The 20695-nt window shown below is 41.8% G+C and overlaps 1 protein-coding gene across 1 annotated transcript in view; it reads right to left on the bottom strand.

The window, feature by feature from the left end:
• The window catches only part of PPARGC1B (PPARG coactivator 1 beta), a 146462-nt gene that overhangs the window by 40904 nt on the left and 84863 nt on the right, over positions 1–20695 (bottom strand). Inside the window, exon 2 of the mRNA XM_060765052.2 lies at positions 5094–5267. Coding sequence (XP_060621035.2) covers positions 5094–5267 — 174 coding nt within the window. The remainder of the gene's footprint in view (positions 1–5093; positions 5268–20695) is intronic.

Here is a 20695-nt window from a genome sequence, read left to right as displayed (position 1 = left end):
AGTTGTAATAAAATTATCATGTTTGGTATATTAAAAATGCAGTTTAGCTAGACTGAATTCCATTTAAACATGTTTTGGTTTTTTTGGGTTTTGTTTTTGTTTTGAAAATGGAGCTGAAAGATACTGAATTGTATGGAATCTCTTTGGTTTTCTTTCTTTCTTTCTTTCTTTTTTGCCACTCTATAAAAGAATCATCAACCTTGTATAACAGAAATAACTATTTTGTCTCCTACTGTCTTCCATAATGTCAAACCAATGTAAAGTATTCAGTCCAATAAAAAGAACTGAGAAAGGGATACTAAGACCAAGATAATCAGATAAGACACATTGTGTTGTTGAAGGCTTTCATGGCTGGAATCACTGGGTTGCTGTGAGTTTTCCAGGCTGTATGGCAATGTTCCAGAAGCATTCTCTCCTAATGTTTCACTCACATCTGCAGAGTAATTCAACCAAAGAAGTCAGCTATAGCAGAGTACTTGGTGAACCAAGGACACAGCATATTATTTGAGAACACAGAAATACTGGATTACTCTAACAACCACCATGTCAGACTACACAGAGAAGCCACTGAAATCCACAAGCATGTGGAAAATTTCAACAGAAAGAAGGAAACCATGATAATGAACAAAAATTGGCTACCAGTATTTTAAAACCCTAAAATCAGGAGAGTAAACAAAGAACAACACTCAGAAAACAGGGGAGTTCCAGAAAGGAAACAATCAGGGCCAGGTAACAGCTCTCAACAAGGGATTCCCCCCGGAAGGAAGCAGCCAGTCTTTGAAGCTGCCAGGCTATTCAATGTTAATCAAGCTGGCCAATTACTGGCCAATTCACACTTGCCTCCAACAGGCAAGAGTTCTTTCTCCCACCCTGGACATTCAACAGATACATAAACCCCACTAGCTCAGCTTCCAACAGACCTCACAACCTCTGAGGATGCCTGCCACAGATGTGAGCAAAATGTCAGAAGAATGCTTCTGGAACATGGCCACACAGCCCTGAAAACTCACAGCAACCTATGACATATTGTCTTGCATAAAAGTCATCCTGTTATAAAACATTTAGGAAAGAAACTAACTAAATAAATATATCAACGCCGTATTTTATCAGTCCTTCTAAAATAAAATGTCCCAAAATCTAGTTTTATTTCTATTTTCAATTCACTCCTTTGTGGGGGGGGGGGGGTGGGGGTGGGGGGGGGGCAGGTTTTCTTCTTCAGTTCTGAAGCTTTTTAAAGACATGGTTAGAATGGGAAAGCCGAGGGAAGGGGAAGGTTGGACTTTCCCATGCTAACATTCTCTGACCTCATACCCTCTTAGATCAGGTCCTCTCATATCTTCATGAAAAAGAATGAAAAGGGATTCCCTAGTGCTGAGTGACAGAAACCAGTAAAGAGTGGAGCAGAATATTAAGCATAACAAGATTGTTAAATTTTTACTGCAATCTGTAGAAAAACAGAGATATCTTTGTAAAAGAGAATTTCTCCCATGGCAGCCTTGTTGCTAAGCCTATAACTTTTTAGTTACTTTCTTGTTAGTCATAAGAAGAGCCCTGCTGAGGATTAAAAAGCAACCTCACGAAACATTTTGCTGGCTGAAAGGGAAGCAGGCTGCCAGAGGAGAAAGAAAGCCCTATTTTAAAGCTTCACCAGCCTGCTTGGCTTCTGCACTGGTCACAGAGGAAGGGACTTCCCTCCTTTGCCATCCCTTCCTGCTCACTTGCTTGATGAGACTTCCATGCTCATGCCTGCACTGCTTGGAATAGTGGTTAACGCAAGATTGGATCTGGGACAGAGTTTTGGGCTGTTATCCTAAACCTAATACAGGGAAATTAAAGTGTTGCTTATCATGGCAAAAAAGTGGATCAAGAAGACAGCAGCAGGTATATCACAGGGGCATGAGTGGAGATACACTGGCAGATGACTCAGGCTAACAAGGGGAGAGGTGCAGCTAATAACAATTCATGACATGTCCAGAAAATGGGAACACTCAGCCTATCACGAGTACAGTGCACCCTGATGAGAGACAAGACAGTTTAGATCTGTCTAAGTGCGTAAAGGCAAGAGAAACACAGAAGAGAGGGAAGAAGTATGGGATGTGGAAAAAGACTCCCATCACCTCCTCCTCCAGTAAGGCGTGTGGTTTTAAAATCTTCCCTGCTGGCTCATCACTCCATGCACCACCATCGCCTCTCAGCTCGGTGATTTGTATAATGGGACCGTGTATATTTAAAGAGCACGAGCAATACACACTGAGAAAGAGCCTCCGCTATAAATATCCATGTATACAGAGAGGTAGAGGTGGTGCCGAAGCTGCAGTGTCAGATAAAAAGAAGCTTTCTGCATAGTGGGAAATTAACATTTTTAGGTCACGTCACTTTGCGGTGCTCCCCATGAGTTTCCTGCCCCCTTGCCATGCTCCATGCCATTCTGCTTCATTGCTTCCTACATACCAGTGAACAATCCTTCAGGTTTGGGCGGTGGAGACCATGCTGGATACACAAGGCACTATCCTGCCATTTCATTTCAATAATAGATTACAGGAGGCTAGGCTAGGCTGCCTTCTCCTACTCTTCCACCTCCTCATTAGCTTTACTACACTTGCTCCATTTAGAAGCCAAGTGCAAATTAATGGAGCACTAATCATCTGCTGAAGAGATATTAATAGCCTGGACCCCCTCCCCACCCCAGACACCTTTCCTCAGCTTTCCCATGCTGTTCCAGAAAGGGGAAAGAAATGAGAAATTAATGGGTTTTGTGCTAAGACTGTACAGAATGTCCCAGGCTTGGGCAACAATTGCAAGGGGCTTAAAATCAAGGCAGGAATTGGCTGGAGGGACTAAGGAAGAGAATTATGGTTTTGCCTTTCACTTCATGAACTTCTCAGAATGTGTGTGTGTTTGGGGGGGGGGGGGGGGAGTAAAATCTAGCTGGAAGAATCCCAGGGGAAAAAAACAACACTTTATTTACTTTACCATTTTCTTCCCTCATCAATGTGCATTTCAGGGGCCAATGTAAACAAAATTATACATACAATATATTATAATAAATCCACTATATCCTTTCCATATAAATAAACCATTGTCAAATGATGAGGAAACAAAAACAGTCTCAGCAATCTGCCAACAAGTGAACAAGCAGAATAACCTACAGTCAAATTTGAAATGTTGTGACACATAGAAGCTTTTTAACTCGTGGCACCTAAAACTATACAACATTGGTGTCAGTCACATCACTTGCAGAAAAAAGCATTTGAGAGGGTGCTGCCACCACTGAAAATTGCCTCTCTTTTGGGTCTTCATGATGCACTTTTCTTACAGATAACAACTGGAAAGGCGTCTCTTGTGATCTTAATATGTCGGCAGAATTATTTATTATTATTTATTTACTGCATTTCCATGCTGCCTTTCTCAGCTCAGAAGCGACTCAATTGTATGGTGGGAAGTGTACATACTTATGAAATTAGCAGCACCTTAAATTTAGTCCAGGAACTAATTGGATAGTAATGTAATTCTTTCAGAAATGATGTTAACACAGTTATAGTTGCTGAAGCCAGAATCCTAGCTGCCAATATTGCACTAACAGAAGCTTCCAAATGGTCTTCATGGGCAGTCCTCCATATAATAAGGTACAATAATCCAGTTATCAAGTCATCAGGACATTAATCTTTGTAGATGGGCAATCCAAGTCTAAAATACACCACAGCTGATGAATCAGCTGAAACGTGAGGAAATCACTGAAAGGAATCAGGATCTCTAGTGACAATTTTGGATCTAAGAGTAGTCCCTGGCTGGACATTTTATTGTCTTTGGGGGGGGGGGGGGGAATGCAACCCCATGCAGAACTTGCTGTATACCAATGATACTTGGCATCTTCATCTTCATAGCATCCAATTTCTGTTAGTCCTCATCTGATCTATTACCCTCTAGACAGAAACTTAGCAACTCCACAGGCTTCCCTGGTCAGGACAACATTGGAAAACTGAGCTGGGATTTCATTCCAAAATCTCCAGGAACTTTGTATAGATATCAAAGAGGATAGAGGAGAAGACAGAACCTCATAGGCAACTGGAATTCCCCTCAAAGCTCCTGTCTGAAATTGAAGAGATGAATTTGAGTCTGAAGGTATGACCCGGTCACTGTAACCTCAGCATCACTATGTCACAGAAAACCATCTGGAGTTGACTCATCACCCTTTGAAAAAATTGCCCCAAAAGGTTGACTGATGAGTTCTTAATGAGGATGTTACCTAATTGAGCCTTCAGCATGTTACCTAATTGAGCCTTCTCCTATGTTTATATAAACATTTGGCACAAAACATAGGAAGCAAGGAAACTTTGCAGTAGCCTCAGTAGCCTCAGATTCCAAATGTTGTCTGGAAAAAAATATTCCTAAAGATAGATGGCCATGTGCTTTAAACTAAGAACAGGCAAGTCCAGATGGCCCATGGACCCACCATGGTCTTCATCAATTCTCTTCGATAAAATGGAATATGGCTGGAATGTCACATTTAATTCCTCCAAAAAGATGTGTGTGTTTGGAGGCACATTTTGTGCAGAGAGTTTTGTTCTCTGGAGGATTCTAGGAGCCCAGTTGTTATGTGAGTTTTTCAATGGGACAATGGTTTAAGAACTGTCAACAAATGACCTTGGGATCTGCATGCAGGCTACATGACTTCAGATTATGAGTGAGACATCATTTCTTTGCTTCGTCTATCTAAAGAGGAGCAATATTTTGCATATTGAGTAGATTCTAATAGTTTTCTTCCACACAAATGTAATGAAAGCCTGTTTAAAATGTTGCCTCCAGAACTCCTCAAAGCAGGAGACTATATTTCTAGTTGCTCCTAGTGTTTTCGATTCATACTAGTGCTTTTGATTCAAACATTAATTCTGCTACAGGTAGCTGTTATTTTTCTGAAAAGGAATAAACTCACATCAGATGTGTCTACTCCTCTTTAGACTACATTTCTTCCTTCAAGTGGACCACCCTAAAAATGACAGTGACCCCACAGCTAAGGGAAGATGCCTGTGGGAGAAAGGTATCCTTGAGAACTAACTTTACAGAGTCACAGGAAATCCCACAGTGTCAAATACCTGAAAAAGCTCTGAGTCGTCTGTGCTGTACTGGCTGGACTCTGTTTCGGAGCGCCCACAGTCCCACTGCAACTCACTGAAGCAATTCGTTGAGTCAAAGTCACTGGCATCCAACTGGGACAAATCAATCTCTGGGAAGTCAGAATAAAGGTGCTCCTCACCAGACACTTCATGCTACAGAGGAAAAAAAAAAGATGAGGTTGTGAGTGCAGCCATTTTAGGAGCTGCAAATCCTTTGATACTTGTGACTGAATAGCACACATGCCTTCATGGATATAGCCCAGACATGGATGTCTTTGGGTGCCAAATGTTACCCAACTCATTTAATGTTGGAAGCCTAAACAGTGATCTCTTCTCTAGAGCAAAGTAGACTCTATACTGTTTCTGCATGATGAGGCTTCAAGCTCCCCAAATGCAACACTTCCATGTTTGTTTATTTCAGAATTTTTAACCTGCTCTTCGGTTTCTCCAGAGCAACTTTGAAAACAAAATACAATCAATACAAATAGAAAGAACAAAAACAAAACTATAATGAATAAAAACAACAGATATAACTGCATCTGATTCTCAGCTGCCAGGAAAATACAACTAACAACAGTGTAGAGTAAGTTATAATCTAAATTTAAGGATGTATATCATAAGGCCTTTCAGATACTATTGGACTACAACTCCCAACAGCCCCAATCCCATTGAGAAATGCTGGGAGCTACACTTTAAGAAAAGCAGCCACATGATTCCCACTCCTAATCTAAAGAAATAAATCCAATGCAGTTGAGTTCATATATTCAGATCAGTTGGGAAGCTTGTGTCAACCTTTCAATGTCACATGTACAAATACAATGCTTATTTCGTTTACTGAGTTACCTATTTAGTTAGACCTATTGTCATTAAAAGCAGTGAGGTTTCGGTAATATTTGGAAAAGATTTGAATTTTAGGGAACCTGACTTTTTGGCTGCCAAGAATAAAATTATTTGAAATTAAAACTGGGCTGGCGGATCTTTTATTTTTAGGAAAATCTGGATTTTTGAATGTATAATATTCACTTCTGTAGAAGATATGCTGAAAGATATCTGTGTTCTGAACTGAGGTTTTTCACTCGTCCTCTAAGCCATCAAACTAACCATGTTAGGGTGCTGGATTTTTTCTTTCCCCATTACCAAACAAAACTCTAGAATAAAACGATCCCTTTCTACTAAATATTTCTATTCAGTATCTAATGTTTCCAGTTGAGAATGGCATTCTGTAATTGGCCTGCTCTCACAAGTATGCTTTGGGTTTTGCATTTCCTGTATCCATGTGATAATATCCTATTATGCGAGTTCAAAGATTTGGATTTCTATGCTCTTGAAAATATCACTCCCACTGTTTTCCAGTGTGAGGGAGGATAGGCTCCCAGGAGGACTAACCTTTTGTTTTGTTTCCCTGTGGCAAAAAGAAAGGGGTGGGAAACAGGGAAGGAAAAATGCAGGAGAAGAAGCCTGATAATGTGCATCTTTGATATCCATTATCTCTTCATAGCAACGGGAAGATACCAGTGCACCGCCAGTTTACTTAGATTCAATGTCCTAATTTCTAGTTTCAGTTTTTAACATTCAAAATGGTTAACTCCAGTAACCTATTTATAAATTAACCATAATTTTAAGGATTTTAGTTTTTCATAGAATCAAAGAGTTGGACCAGACAGGGCCATCCAGTCCAACCCCCTGCCATGCGCAACACACAATCAAAGCTGGGACTGGCACTTTTTTTAGTAGGCCATCAAAAGAAGTTGATTAGATTATTGAAAGAATAAAACACCTTTCTCAAGGCTCTTGCTTTCATTTGTCACCAGCAATTGCTCTCCTAAAAGACTGCAGCTGAGGGAGAAGAGGCAAAGTTGTACCAAAGACCAGCTCCACCATGATTTCTCCTCTTTCAATTGTTTCCAGCTGATTACTACCAACATAACTATTTCATTTAAAGAACATTTGCTGTTTTGCCCTCTCTTTCCCACTCATCAGCAAAAAATGAGGGGCACCAGCTTGGTCGAGGTTAGAGTAGTGGTGGGCAAATGTGCCAGATTTAGGGAGGCACTTTTCTCCTTTCTATAGAACTTTTCAAAATGGCTTCCCCCCCAAAAGAACCAACATACTTCGGACTTCTACGCTTCTGGGACTCTTCCACACTACAGAATGATAGCACTATGGTTCCACCTTAACTGTCATGGCTGCATCCTGTGGAATCCAGGGTTGTAATTTGGTCAGAAGCACCAGAGGAGCTCCCTAGCTGAGAATTCTAAATACTCCTCCATAAACTACACATCCCAGGATTCCATAAAATCCTGAGATGGCAACAAAAGTCAATTCATATAATGTGGAAGTGACCCTGGTTTTAAAAATGCTTTTTAAATATTAAATAATGCAAGGGGAAAATAAAAATTGAGGTTTTGCTCCCATAGAATTTTGAAGATGGAATTTTTTATTTAGGGAGGAAGAGGGAAGTCTGAGTAGTTTGGAAAATTCATGATTTTTAAAAAAATATATATCCCTGAAGGTTACAGGTTTCCATAGGTTTGGATGTTGTTCCCCATCATCCCCAAGGGAACTGATGCTCTCCTTAGGTGAGGGTAAGCTCTGCAGCTCACACACCTCAAGCCCTGCCAGAGCAGCTGCATGAATTCTTAAGCTATTCCAGCCTCTGGTGACGTAATGCAGACATCCAGAGATTATCCTACTGCCCTGATAGTCATCATTAGGAAGAGGCTTATAGGGTACACCAGACAGTCACGAATCTCGTCAGGCTCTAGAAAAAAGTCGTGAATGCATTTTGGTGGCTTCTTTTGGCACAATTGACAAGCTAGCTTCCCTTCCCTTTACCCCACACTCTGTAGCAGTATTTATTTAGCCTTCCTTCCCCTCCTAGGCCTTCTGACCTCCAGCTTCATCCATCATCTAAACTTAGCCCTGCCACGTTTGTGGCATCAAAAAAAGCAGACCTTTCCAGCATAGCTATTTCCAAATACCCGTTGACAATCTCTCCTTATAGAAACAAGTTTCTCCAGACACCAATTCAATAACGGCTCTAACAATGCATTGTATTCTTCCCCTGCTCCTCAAACCCAGCCAAAATGTGAGCATAATAGAGCAGAATCAATGGCTGGCGCAATGTAAGGCAATCTAAGCTCTAAGAACAGAGCTAAAAATATCCAGTCAATCACACAGAACAGCTGAGACCCGGCCCCATTTCCAAGGCGTACGCAATTGCATTAAACTCCCCACACGGATGGTGAGAGCAAGTGGCCAGGAAGGACACGGTAATGCTGCACTGCACCATTATGGCTAAGCCTACCAGAGGTCACAGGCATCCTGGAGGTGCTGCCTTCAGGCATCCAGATGGAATACAACGTGGGACAGGGACAAAACCAGTTTAATGCTAAGGCAAGGTCTGCTTAGACCAGGGTTTACAGGCAATTCTGACATTTTGACAATGGTGGTTTCTAAACATTTTACCTGGTATGGGTTAACATCCCCTTCCTGACATCAAGAATTTTGTTAGCCATTATTAACCCGAAGCCTAAAATTTGTCACAGTGATTTTTTTTTTTACATTTTAATGCTCATCTTTCAACATGTTCTTTCTTGTAGGTGTTCAAGGCAAGCTGCGAAGGGTTATCCCTTGTCATTCTTCAAATAATCTTGTAAAGTACATTAAATGGACTGAATTCAATGAAATAATTGTTTAGTCTGGAAAATCAACATGGAAAGAGATCTTGCAGCACTATAGAGCAGTATTGAGAATCAAGGGTGGCAGCAAAAAGATTGGGCACATCTACACTGTAGAATTGGTGCAGTTTTACACCACTTCAATGGCCTTGGCTTAATATTATGGAATCATGAAAGCTGTAGTTTGGTGAGAAACAACACTATTTGGCAGAAAGGGATGAAGACCTTGTAAAGCTATAGCTCCCACAAGCCCTGGAAATTAAAGCCACGTCTAACTGCATTAATTCTACAGTGTACATGCACCCTAAGTCTATGTCCTCAGGTGCATTTATGAAAGTTTATGATATCAACCTCACCTTAGTTTCTAAGGGGCTAGAAAATCCCATAGCATATTAAACTGGTTGACACTGAAGTACCCAGCAATCTTCAGGGTAGACCAGAGATCTGATTCCAGACCACCTCAGTCCATGTTTATCCCACACTCTGGAAAACTAAACATATCTATTTGACAGCTTTGAATACTGAGGTTCTCTTGTTCTCTACAAATTCAAAAAGCCTGTGGTTAAGAAAACCACAGTTCCAATTGTAAAATTCTGTTCCCAACTTTAGGAGTATTAATGAAGAAAGATAATGTTCAGTTCTATCTTTCTGAGACAACAAATCAACCGCAGGCAAGTAACCACAGAGCTGTTAGATGATGATGAACACTTTGTCTTTATAATGACCAGGAGTAGCATTCCAAACACTAACCAGGAAATGAAAATGCATAAAGTCCCTTTTATGTGATGACCCGTTGATCGGTGGGAGCTTCCTAACAATGAGTAAAGCAAATTCATGTATTTTTCATTTAGCTCTCAGATCACAAGATCAACTGAGCATTTGAGAAGCCGTAATGAGAGAACAACATCCAAGGCATGGCTTTGAAGTTTTCTAAATATTCTCTCTAGAACCCAGCAATCAATTTTCACAAGAAACGAAAGGGACAGTATTTCTCCCACCCTGCCCCCGGCCACTCCATTTTCTCTTTATTAACTGGGATAATCTCAGATTATAGAGCTTGTTTCCCGCGGGAATGGGACTTTATGTCTTATCTGTGTTTTTCCAATTTAGTTTGGGACACAGTGTCCCATAACAGTAAACTGCCGATCCCTCTCCTCTTGTGTACAATCATCAGGTGAAAGAAACGGCGACTGAAAAGCAGGTTACAGAGGAAAGGTTCCAAGCAAAGGTTCAATCTACTGGCAGACAAAGGGCTTGGAGGCAGAGAGAAAGGGAAGGTAGTCCCAAAGTATGTTACAAGACAAACTTTACAACATCTGTCTAATGTGGGAAATGATGTCACCTTTCTGTTGAAAATAATGAGGATTCTTTCAGTTGCAGGATGGGGAACAGTGACATTTTTCTGGATTACTGTGAAGAGAAGGGTGAACGGTTATGTCCTCACTGGAATTAAAATAGCCCTGATGCCTTACTATCATTTGCTCATTGCTTAGTTTAAGGGTAACTGCATATAAAGTGCCAATTAGGAGAAGATAGTTGCAAACTGAATGGAGGATGGGGAGGTGGACTGCCTCTGGCTTGTTCTTGCACCCTGACCAGAAGCTCTGTGTTCAAATTTCATCTGGTGAACACAGACAAGAAAATAAACATTATCATGTATTAATGTTGGCATACAAAGGCACAGTCACAATAGCTTGGAGAAAAACTGGCAACCAACAGGTTCTGTGGATAAGACTGGCTGAGACAGGTGGACTCTTTCATTCTTCTGCCTTTCCACACACATTTCTTATGATACAGTATACATCCTATCAGGCCCGGAGCCAGGATTTCGTTTCGGGAGGGGGGGGCTGATTTTTTTCGGGGGGGGGGATTCGGGGGGGCTGAGTTTCGGGGGGAGGGGCTGAGTCTGAGTGAAAGAGGGTCTAGTGTAGCAAACCTTTTGTATCATTACCCCAATACCCCCATGCATATGGGATATATTGAGTATGGTGATCAGATCATGATATGAATAAACATAACAGTTTAAATAATGCACCAGTAAGGCCTTTTCGCGAACCACCATGAGAATTTCGGGTGGGGGGGCTGAAGCCCCTCGAGCCCCCCCCCCCCCCCCCCCCCCCGGCTACATGCCTGCATCCTATGGACACAACCATCCAAATTAAGAGAAGTTTCATATCAATACTGTCTCTCAGTGACTGCTGCTCAAACCATACAAGACTGAAGGGGAAATGAATGATACTGGCACACTATGCATGCAGACAACAACCTCAGAGAATCACAGGGGATTTGTGGGCACTGCATGTTGACAAATCTTGAACCCTTGTGCCCATACTTTGTAACTGGTGCAAAATGGAAGTGTTTTTCTACTTAGTGGATGGATATTTTCTTTTTCTTGCTTGCTTTTGGGACTTATACTATTCCAGCATTACAAAAGTGCACAAATTCGGGCAGCTTGAGCAAGACACACTCCAAGTCCCATCATTGTCACTAAGTTTTTATTACGTTTCTAAGGGGTCTTTGGACTTGTGGGGGGGGGGGTAGAGCTAGTCCCAAGAAAACATCTGGACACAAACCCCAGAAAGGTGGGTGTGGACAGGCCCCCAGAAACATCCACGGTTCTTTTCTTTTTTTAACGCGGATGCTTCTGGGATAAAAGCCTGTCTGAATCTGGCCAGAGTCTGCTTTCCATCAGTGTTTTTCTTTTTCTTCTAGACCCCAGGTAATATAAGTCTTCATGAAATGCTCTGATTTCACTCAAATCTTTCCCTGGGAACAGAAGTAAACATTTTTTTATTTTTAGAGTCTCTTTTAATATTCATTTCTTTTATATTAAAAAAAACTTGAGCAAAATACTAAAATCCCTCAGTTGTCTTTGATATGTCACAATGGAAGAGATCCCGGTTCTACAATCACAAGGCACAACTGACGCTAGCACTTGGGATAACTTTTGATAATCTCAACAGATGTGACACCTCCCCACTGCCAGCAGAATTGAATATAAATAAACTCCTGCAATCCAGCAGTTCTTTGAGCTGCCTACTTTGCATGTTGGAATCAGCTGTAAGATTCACCTGGTGCCCATTTTGTTCAAATCCTAATCAAAGTGATCTGGGAGAGAAGAAATACAACCGTTTACTGCTAAGTGAAAGTGTGAAGACATCTATAACACTTCCAGAGATCTGATCCACTCATTTCTCAGGTTAACTCAATCTCAAGGGTTTGTCAGAGTGTACCTTTGTCACCAATGCACCAAACAATGGTGTGTTGATTACATGAAGGCATTAATAGAGATAATAATTAATAATTAATAGAGATATTGATAGAGATAATAAATCCCATGGCAAAGGAAAAGTTAGTTCACATTTTTTAGCTGACAGAAGCAATTCTTCATCACAGCCATTGTCCACCACAATGAATGAGTTGTTGCCTCAATGGTTGGTGTGCCCCCATCACTGAAGACAAGATCGATGATCTAATCTCTCCTAAGCTTTAAATATCTCTTATGCTTTATTTTTGAACATGGGTGAGCAACCTCACTGGGTATGGGGGTCATTTTGCTTCCTTGCACTTTCCCATTGGGCTGCACCAGTGCATTTTAGTATACACAGTGTCACTATCTCATTTGAACACTACGGTAAACATTTGGTCAGGTGACAGGGAAAAGAATGAGGCAACTGTTTCATTGCAAGCAAATATGTAAACAACCGCCACTAGAATAAACTAACTTAATCTGCATGCATGATGCAATATTTTTAAGCTTTTGTGACTGGGGATCTTGCTACCCAGTTTCCTGTTTATTTATTTTACCACCTACACCCATCCTTCTTTTCTTCTTCTTCACTATTACCCTTTTCTTTCTACTTGATTCCTTTCCTCCTCCTGACAATTCTAGAAGGAAAGACAGCATTGCTTGTGTCCTCACATGATTCACATCAGATAATGACAGGTTATGGATTGTGGCCCATCATACAAAGACCAGAAGCCTAACGTTTCAAGAATTCTCTGTAAGCCAGTGCTGAGTGTTAACACCGCCAAGAACTGAGCAAGGCCTTGCTTCTCTAGTTCAGTCAGCAAACGTGTTTTCAATCTCTAAGCACCAGTTTCCTTCCTCCATTGCTTTAGTAACAAGAAGAACTACACATCTTTGGCCGCATGCCTTGGAAGAATAAGAGCCGAAGCACTTAACAGAAGGCAGAACAGCTGATGGTATTTCCAGTTCTTCTTTCCACCCCCATTGTGAGCAGGTGTCCTGTACCATCGTACAGGACACTACTAAAACAAGGCCAGTACTTCAAGGGGTAATGGATCTTGGCTGGTCTAGCATTTCACTTTCCTACATTTCCCTTTTCTGCTTGCAGAAAAAAGAAACTTTATTTGAATTCTACCCAGGAGATCTTAAGGAAAACATCCCTTGGTTCCTGAAAGGCAGCCAGCAAAATGGCTGGGAATTTAGAACCATCTTTCACTCCAGACACCTCATTGTGATGTGCCAGAGTACAGAAAAACACAAACACTAGCTCAAGGGTTCAGTAGAATCAGTCCATCCTCCCCCTTTTAAGATACTAGGCCACCTTAAAGGGGTCACAATGAATTACATGTGAAGCTACTCTGATTTATAAATGGAATTAGAGATCTAGATCTTGAGATGTTTGTATAGGGTGGAGGAGAAAGTGGGGCAAAGGTCAATGGGACTAATAATAATAATAATAATAACAACAACAACAACAACAAGAACAACAAGAACAACATGGACCATATCCTCAGCTGTTGCAAGAAAATCACACAGACGGACTACAAAGGCACAACTCTGTGGCCCAAATGATTCACTGGAACTTATGTCACAAGTACCACCTGCCAGCAGTAAAGAATTGGTAGGATCATAAACCTGTTAAGGTAGTGGAAAACAAACACGCAAAAATACTGCGGCACTTTCAGACTGACAAAGTTTTGGAACACAATACACATCAAGATTGTGGAAAAGAAAAAAGTTTGCATTATTGATGGCACCATACCAGGTGACAGCCGAATTGACGAAAAACAACTGGAAAAACTCAGTCATTATCAAGACCTCAAAATCGAACTACAAAGCCTCTGGCATAAACCAGTATAGGTGGTCCCTGTGGTCATCGGCACACTGGGTGCTGTGCCAAAAGACCTCAGCCAGTATTTGGAAACAATAAGCATTGACAAAATCATGATCTGTCAACTGCAGTCATCATTTGAAAATACATCACACAGTCCTAGACGCTTGGGAAGTGTTCTACTTGTGATTTTGTGATATGAAAATCCAGCATATATATCTCATTTGCTATGACATACTGTGTTTTTGTGTCAGAACAATAATAATAATAATAATAATAATAATAATAATAATAATAATAATAATAATAATAATTTTATTTGTAACCTGCCCTATCTCCCCAAGGGGACTCCACTAATATGCCAGGTCCCAGATGTGCTTTATACTGAGTGGGAATTACGCAGCATTCCGAGCAGCCCCGGCGAGGTGAGTTAATAGGCAGTAATGTGGGGATTTGCAATCGAACTACTTCTAGGAGGGTATGACTCTTACCCTGGATGATATCCTGCTGTGTCTCATGGCCTCTGAACAACTAAGAGAAACTTCCCTAAATGTTCATTCCTTTCATCTTCAATTAACAAGGCTGGGAAACTAGAATTGGTCCAGGTGCTTCTGGACCCTTCCATGGATCATGCTGATTGCCAACATTAAAAACAACAACAATAAAGTGGCCAGAAATCCACTTTTGATTTTGAAAAATTAGAATTTTGAGGTGTTTAAGAATGCATGTGGAGTAGTACTCTGTTTAAAATATAATTTGGTTCTTCTGGAGAATTCCAAAATTCTCTGCCTTTTTTGCCAGGGTTTCTGAAGAACAAAACACAGTTTGAGAAGTAGTGATGCAGATTATATGCCCACCCAAATTTGAAAGGATGTCACGTAGCTTATTCAAAAACACTTCTGAATCCACAACAAGTTGTAATTACAGTACTGAAGAACCAATGTGATGTAGTGGTTTGAGTACTGGACTACGACTCCAGGATACCATGGTTCAAATCCTCATTAGCCATGGAAATCCACTGACTGACTTTGGGCAAGTCATACTTTCTCTGACTATAGCAAGGGAAAAACTTCTCCTAACATATTTTCCCAAGAAAACCATACAATAGGATTCTTTATAAATTGGATTTGACGTAACAAAACCAACAGACAATACTGATTCAAATTACTTTCACGTGCTCATCTTCACCATAGCTATTGCAAATGTGAGAGCAACCTTCCTCAAAGTGGCTTAGGATGCTGTTACAGTATAAAGATGAACTCCAATTAAAAATTCAAAGATGATGGGGGATTTTACGCCCCATTATTTTGTTCCCTGGTTTTCCCTGCAAAGAGGTTATTTTGAAAGTGGAAAAAATCAATTTGCCCTTGTCAGGTACATGATGAAGCATTTTGGACTTCAAACTGTGATTTGTTAATTAGGACACACAGAAACCAAGATTTTGTCCATTTGCACAGCAGTTGGGCAATTTGTCTTTGAGCTGCTCATTCTGATACTTCCCCCAAAGTTTTCCTTTAAAATGTGAATGTTCTTTAAGTTTAGTAACTGTGGGGGGGGGGGGGGGAGACTGTTACAAATTCTTGATTAGACCAATACAAACAAGAAGGAAAAAGCGCCTGCAGATTGATTTGTGTGTAGCATGGGACTCCAGTAGAGACAGGCAGACATTGACTGGCAAGATGTGGCACTGAAATTATTAAATTATTTTGGAGTAGTGGCAGAGGTCCCCTCTCTGGGGACTCTGATCTGAGCAGACAGTGTGGAAAGCACGGGCAGAGCTTCCCTTTTGGAGCTTTCTGTATTCAACGCCTTAATTATAACCTAGTGGGTGATGTCTTATGAGCAGATGCAAGGTGGCCATTGTACGCTCTAGGATAAGATCTGAAAAAAACAGAGCTTTCCTCATCATGAAGAGGCTTGTATGTGTCACATGAAAGGCTGTACTGATCTTTGCTCTAAATTGGTCACACACAAACTCACAGAGTTACCTTCAAAGGCCATCACGCTGTGCTGCGAATTTGGCATCTGGGCCTTCACAATGACAGACGGACAGCTAGATAATTACAGAAGGGGAATTTTCATCCGGCCTCCCCCCTTTTCTCCAGCTCAAGAGCGAAGACAGGCTTCTGAACCAGTGAACACTTAAGCGCATGGATGAAAGACATATTGTCAACTGGCACCAGCCACAGAGCTGTCTCCTTGAACTCTATCCAGTTTGGGTGAGCTATCATAGGAAACAGTTGATTTTCACACATCACAGGTACCACTGTCTGAATAGAAGCCCAGCAACATAATCAACAGCCTCACATCATTTATCACTGGCCAACTTACATGGTGTGTGTGTCAACTGTTTGAGTGCATCTTTCCTGGACATGCAAAACTGGTCAGAAAGCACCTATCTTAGCCTTAACCCTGTTCTCTTGCATTCTCGCTGTATTTGTAACAAACACCCGCATAATCACCTCTCATGCCATTTCTGAGTTCATAACAAATTCAGTAAGACATAGGCAATGAAAAGTCAAAAGCTATTTTGTTTTTTAAATGAAGCATGAACAAGAGTTTTGGAACCTAATGAGAATTGTTTGAATCTAGATATTTGAAATTCTTCTCCCTGGGCTTAAAAGCAATTGAACCTGAGACCTTTGCCATGCAAAGCATATGCTTTACTATTGAAAGATGGTCCCTTTCTCCCTCTTCCTTTAAAGCAGAACTCATTCAGCCAGGCAGCCTTTAATGACAAGAGATCTGGAGGGACTCTTAAGAGAAACTGAACAAAGTCCGACTGGGAAAGCTAAATCACTGCAACCATACAGGGTTTTTTTTTCCTGAGGTACATTCCTGAGCCACAAGCCCAGACCACTGAAGAAAACTTGAGAGTTTCCGCCTCCATCAAATTTTGATTGTGAGGCTATTGAGGGAAAAATGAAAATATTTGTGCAAATTGCCCATCAAACCACAGTTGTAAAATCAACAGCAGTAAGGCATGCCCCCTCTCATTAGCCCTGGTCAGCCTAGCAGGGATATGCATTTCACCACCCCCAAAAGGACAAATTCTACCTACCCTGGTACAAAATTGGTGAATATTGCATGTCAGAGATCTGAGAAGTAGCTGAGGGCCCATCCAAACTAGATAAGGCATGAACAAACGTTTTAACTTTGGGCCACATGGTGGGCTGGAGAGGGGTGGATCTATAACTGCACCCAGGAAGTTGGGCTCATCAACACCAGCCCCAGACAGAAGTCTCTTCCTGGCCTGTATCTTGGCCTCCACTGCAACGGGACTCAGCTGTTCCTTGCCATCACAGTCCCCTTCTTCTGGATCTCTGCCCCCAATGACAAGGAGGGCAGCTCCTTCTCTTTCTCCTCCATTGCCACCACCTGAGCATGCAGCTACCTAGGGTTCTCCTTCTCTTCCCTCCTGCTGCTGTTTTTCCTTCTGAGGGGGAACTTGCCCTTGAGGAAGTTGGCGGCAGCAGAGGAGGAGGAAGAGGAGATGGAAAAGGAGCCTTCCTCCTCATTGCCAGGGACAGAGGCCAAGAAGAAGTGGAAAGCGCTGGTTCCATGTGTGTTACTAAGGGCCAACTAAGTCCTGTGGAGGTAAGGCCAGGAAGAGGCTCTGCCTTGGACTGGTGCTGCAGCTGCGTGTGACTCTCAGCATGAGGACATGGGCAGGTCATCATGTCCTCATGCCTATAGAAAGGCGAAAGAGAGGAGGGCCTGTGAAAAGAGCCCAAAGGGCTACATCCGGCTCCTTGGCCTGGGTTTGCCCATACCTGAGATAGACCCTGTCCCTTTTTTCCCCTATCCTTTCCTATTTTTTTCTGAGGATCTTTAGGTACATGACAATTTTCCCCACTCTGAAGTATTTCCAAGGAACTCTCAGCATTCTCAAGGATGTTTTCTACCCAAACCACAGGCCAGTTTAAATTCACTCATTGTTATATATAATGAACTGTAACCCTCTTCCATGGCTGCCTTTGTAATCCTGGAACTAGCTAGGATGCCTCCTGGTAAGAAATATGGCAACAGTTCTCAGTACAATAGAAATGCAAGAGAATTCAAACAAGAGAAGGAGCAATGCCAGATATGAAAGAAAACAACCCCAATGCTTAAATAGTGTAATACAATATTACTCCCATATCTGTGAGGAATCAATACCAAGCTTCGTGTGGATATGTGAAAATCTGGACAGTTGTGAAACCTATTGCAGTTGCACGACACTGCCTGAGTACCAGAGGTCTTACAATTGATTCTAGTGGATTTTAGCAAAAATCATCAAGTTGCCACAAGGTCCTGGATGACCTGTTGTTCATAGCGTGCAACTGAAAGAACTTTGCAGATTGGGGAGGAAAATTGAACTTGCATGAAACTGCCTGTTAGCTATTACAGCATCTTATAAGGATGAGCCTTCCCCCCCCCCCCCCCAGTAGTGCAACAGAAAATACAGCACAAGGATTCACACAGCAGTCTGTGAAGTGGTAAGCTTCTAAACAAACAGCTGCTGCAGCAGCTAAAAAATGCTGCCGGATGGACAGACTGCAGCCGCTTCTCAATAACCTAATCCTGTTTTAAGCCTTGGAGGCCAGATTTATGCTATCATTTGCATAAATGCCTCCAGGATAATGCGCAAGGGGCTTGTTATTCAAGCACTACTTTCCTGCTCTCTTGTCCTGAAGATGTAGTTGGGAGGTTGAAAGGGGGCAACGGCCTTGGAAGGAGCATCTGGAACAAAACATGACTAGCTAGGGCATTCTCAAAGAAACAGTGGCTCCTGCCTGTGAGTCATCCCATTTGATTCAGAGTCTCCCACTCATGAGTAAGGCCCTACGCATGGCATTAAGAGATAAATATAACTTCAGCACCAGCATTGAAGAGAAAGCTCCAAATTAGCAAGCAGCATTGAGGTAGCTCTATCGCAAAGCAGCACAAGGTGAGGCAAGTAACACGCAGGCTTCTGGGAGGAAGATGGTGCTGGCATTTCTAAGGGGAGGTTGGAGGAACCCCAAACATTATTGGTAGGAGGCACCGGGGTAGAGAAGTGAAAATACATGTACATCTTTCAAAAGATATGGGAAATCGTTCCATTTCTAGGCTTCCCCTCCCTTAGAAACAAAAGAAAATCTCCAAGCTAGGAGATTTTGTGAGAGCCGTCTGGACTTATCAGGGAAATCCATAATTACATACTGCAGGCAATGTGGATTATGGCCCAGCTGAGAAGAGAGAGAGAGCTTTTTTTTATTTAAGATGAACTATTGAACCCTCTGATGGGACAGTCCCTTTGGAGACTGCATCTGTGCAATTAGGGATATTTCAACCACTTGAGGGACACATTATTTACAACCAGGGGAGATAACCAGAGGGATTATGGGGTGCCCAGATGTGTCACTAGCATTTTCTTTTGGAGATGAACAGCTCCCCCCCCCCCCCCCCCCGAGATGAACATTACTAGAGGATAAAAGTAGGACTTTGGGGAAAGTTCTTCACTGCTTCTGAGCAGGTAGAAGGAATCTGGGAGGAAGAGCACAAAGAAGCAGAGGATCCCTGTGATTGTGAACAGTATACTTTCGGGGTTGTTGTAGGTTTTTTGGGCTGCATGGCCATGTTCTAGAAGCATTCTCTCCTGGTGTTTTACCTGCATCTATGGCAGGCATCCACAGAGGCTGTGACCTCACAACCTCTGAGGATGCTTGCCATCCTATATTTTGGAAGGGAGTTACACAAAAATCCTTTTTTCAGTAAGACATAAGAAAGAAAATGTTTCCTAGCTTCTTTTCTCTTCAGTGTGTTGTTATACAGGTAGAAGACTGTCTGTGTTTTGAAATGAAGGATTTGAGGTGAGAGAACCCCTTGTGCATATGCAACGGCAAGCTGCACAACTCAATTTCCTCTGAATGAGAAAAGAGTGTAATTTTTACAAAGTCACAGCAGCACAGTTACACCTTCCTTCACTGCTGCAGAAAAAATACTAGAGCATGTCTTTCATAGATCACAGACCCAAGAAAAGAAGGAAGGAAGGAAAATAGAGGGGATTGAAAGCAAGAAGCATCTAGCAGTCAGCATGAAGGTCAATACTGCCAGGAAATATGCCAGCCCCAGGATGGCATTTGACAAAATGTCATTTTAAATAGGGAAATGTAGTCCTGACTTGTGTCTTTTGTCAGGCCTCTCTTGTTGACAGGGTGATATTTATAGCTGGGGTCTTAAAAGAGCCAACTGGTGCTTCCCAAGAGTTGTGATTGGAGAGGTGGCCCAGCTAATGGCTGGCAAACATAAATATTTGACATGGTGAAGGGAGGGAAGAAGAATGCTATCTTGCTGGGAGAAGCAGAGGAAAGAGGGGGTCCACTGGGGGCTAAAAGAGCACCTTGCACTGGATTCCCACTGACTGTTCAGCCTTGCAGATTGCAGATGCCCCAGTCAAAGTCTGCGGCCAAAGGATCCCAGAGGAGGAGAGTCAGAATTTTTTCATGTATTTAAAAAAGACAAGGCCTGCACCAAACTTAGCTCTTGGTCACAGGGAAAATAATAAGAAAGCATATACTTGGGATGAACATTTGGCATCTAAATCCATCACCTTTCTACAGATGAGGACATTTTTATAATGCAGACATTGATATCATCATCATCATCATCATCACCACCACCATCATCATCTTTGTGCTACCTTTTCCCCAGGACTGGAACTCATGGTGGCTTACACATTCAAAAGACTCCAATTAGCACATGCAAAGCATCAATATAAACCAAATAAAATTATTAACTCTATTAAAACTGTTATACTGGGTTTTTTTATTGATGGCATTGATGTATTGCCAGCACT

This window comes from Anolis sagrei, chromosome 2, assembly GCF_037176765.1.
Source record: "Anolis sagrei isolate rAnoSag1 chromosome 2, rAnoSag1.mat, whole genome shotgun sequence".
In the NCBI taxonomy this organism is placed as follows: Eukaryota; Metazoa; Chordata; class Lepidosauria; order Squamata; family Dactyloidae; genus Anolis; species Anolis sagrei.
This window is presented reverse-complemented; position numbering and strand designations above follow the sequence as displayed.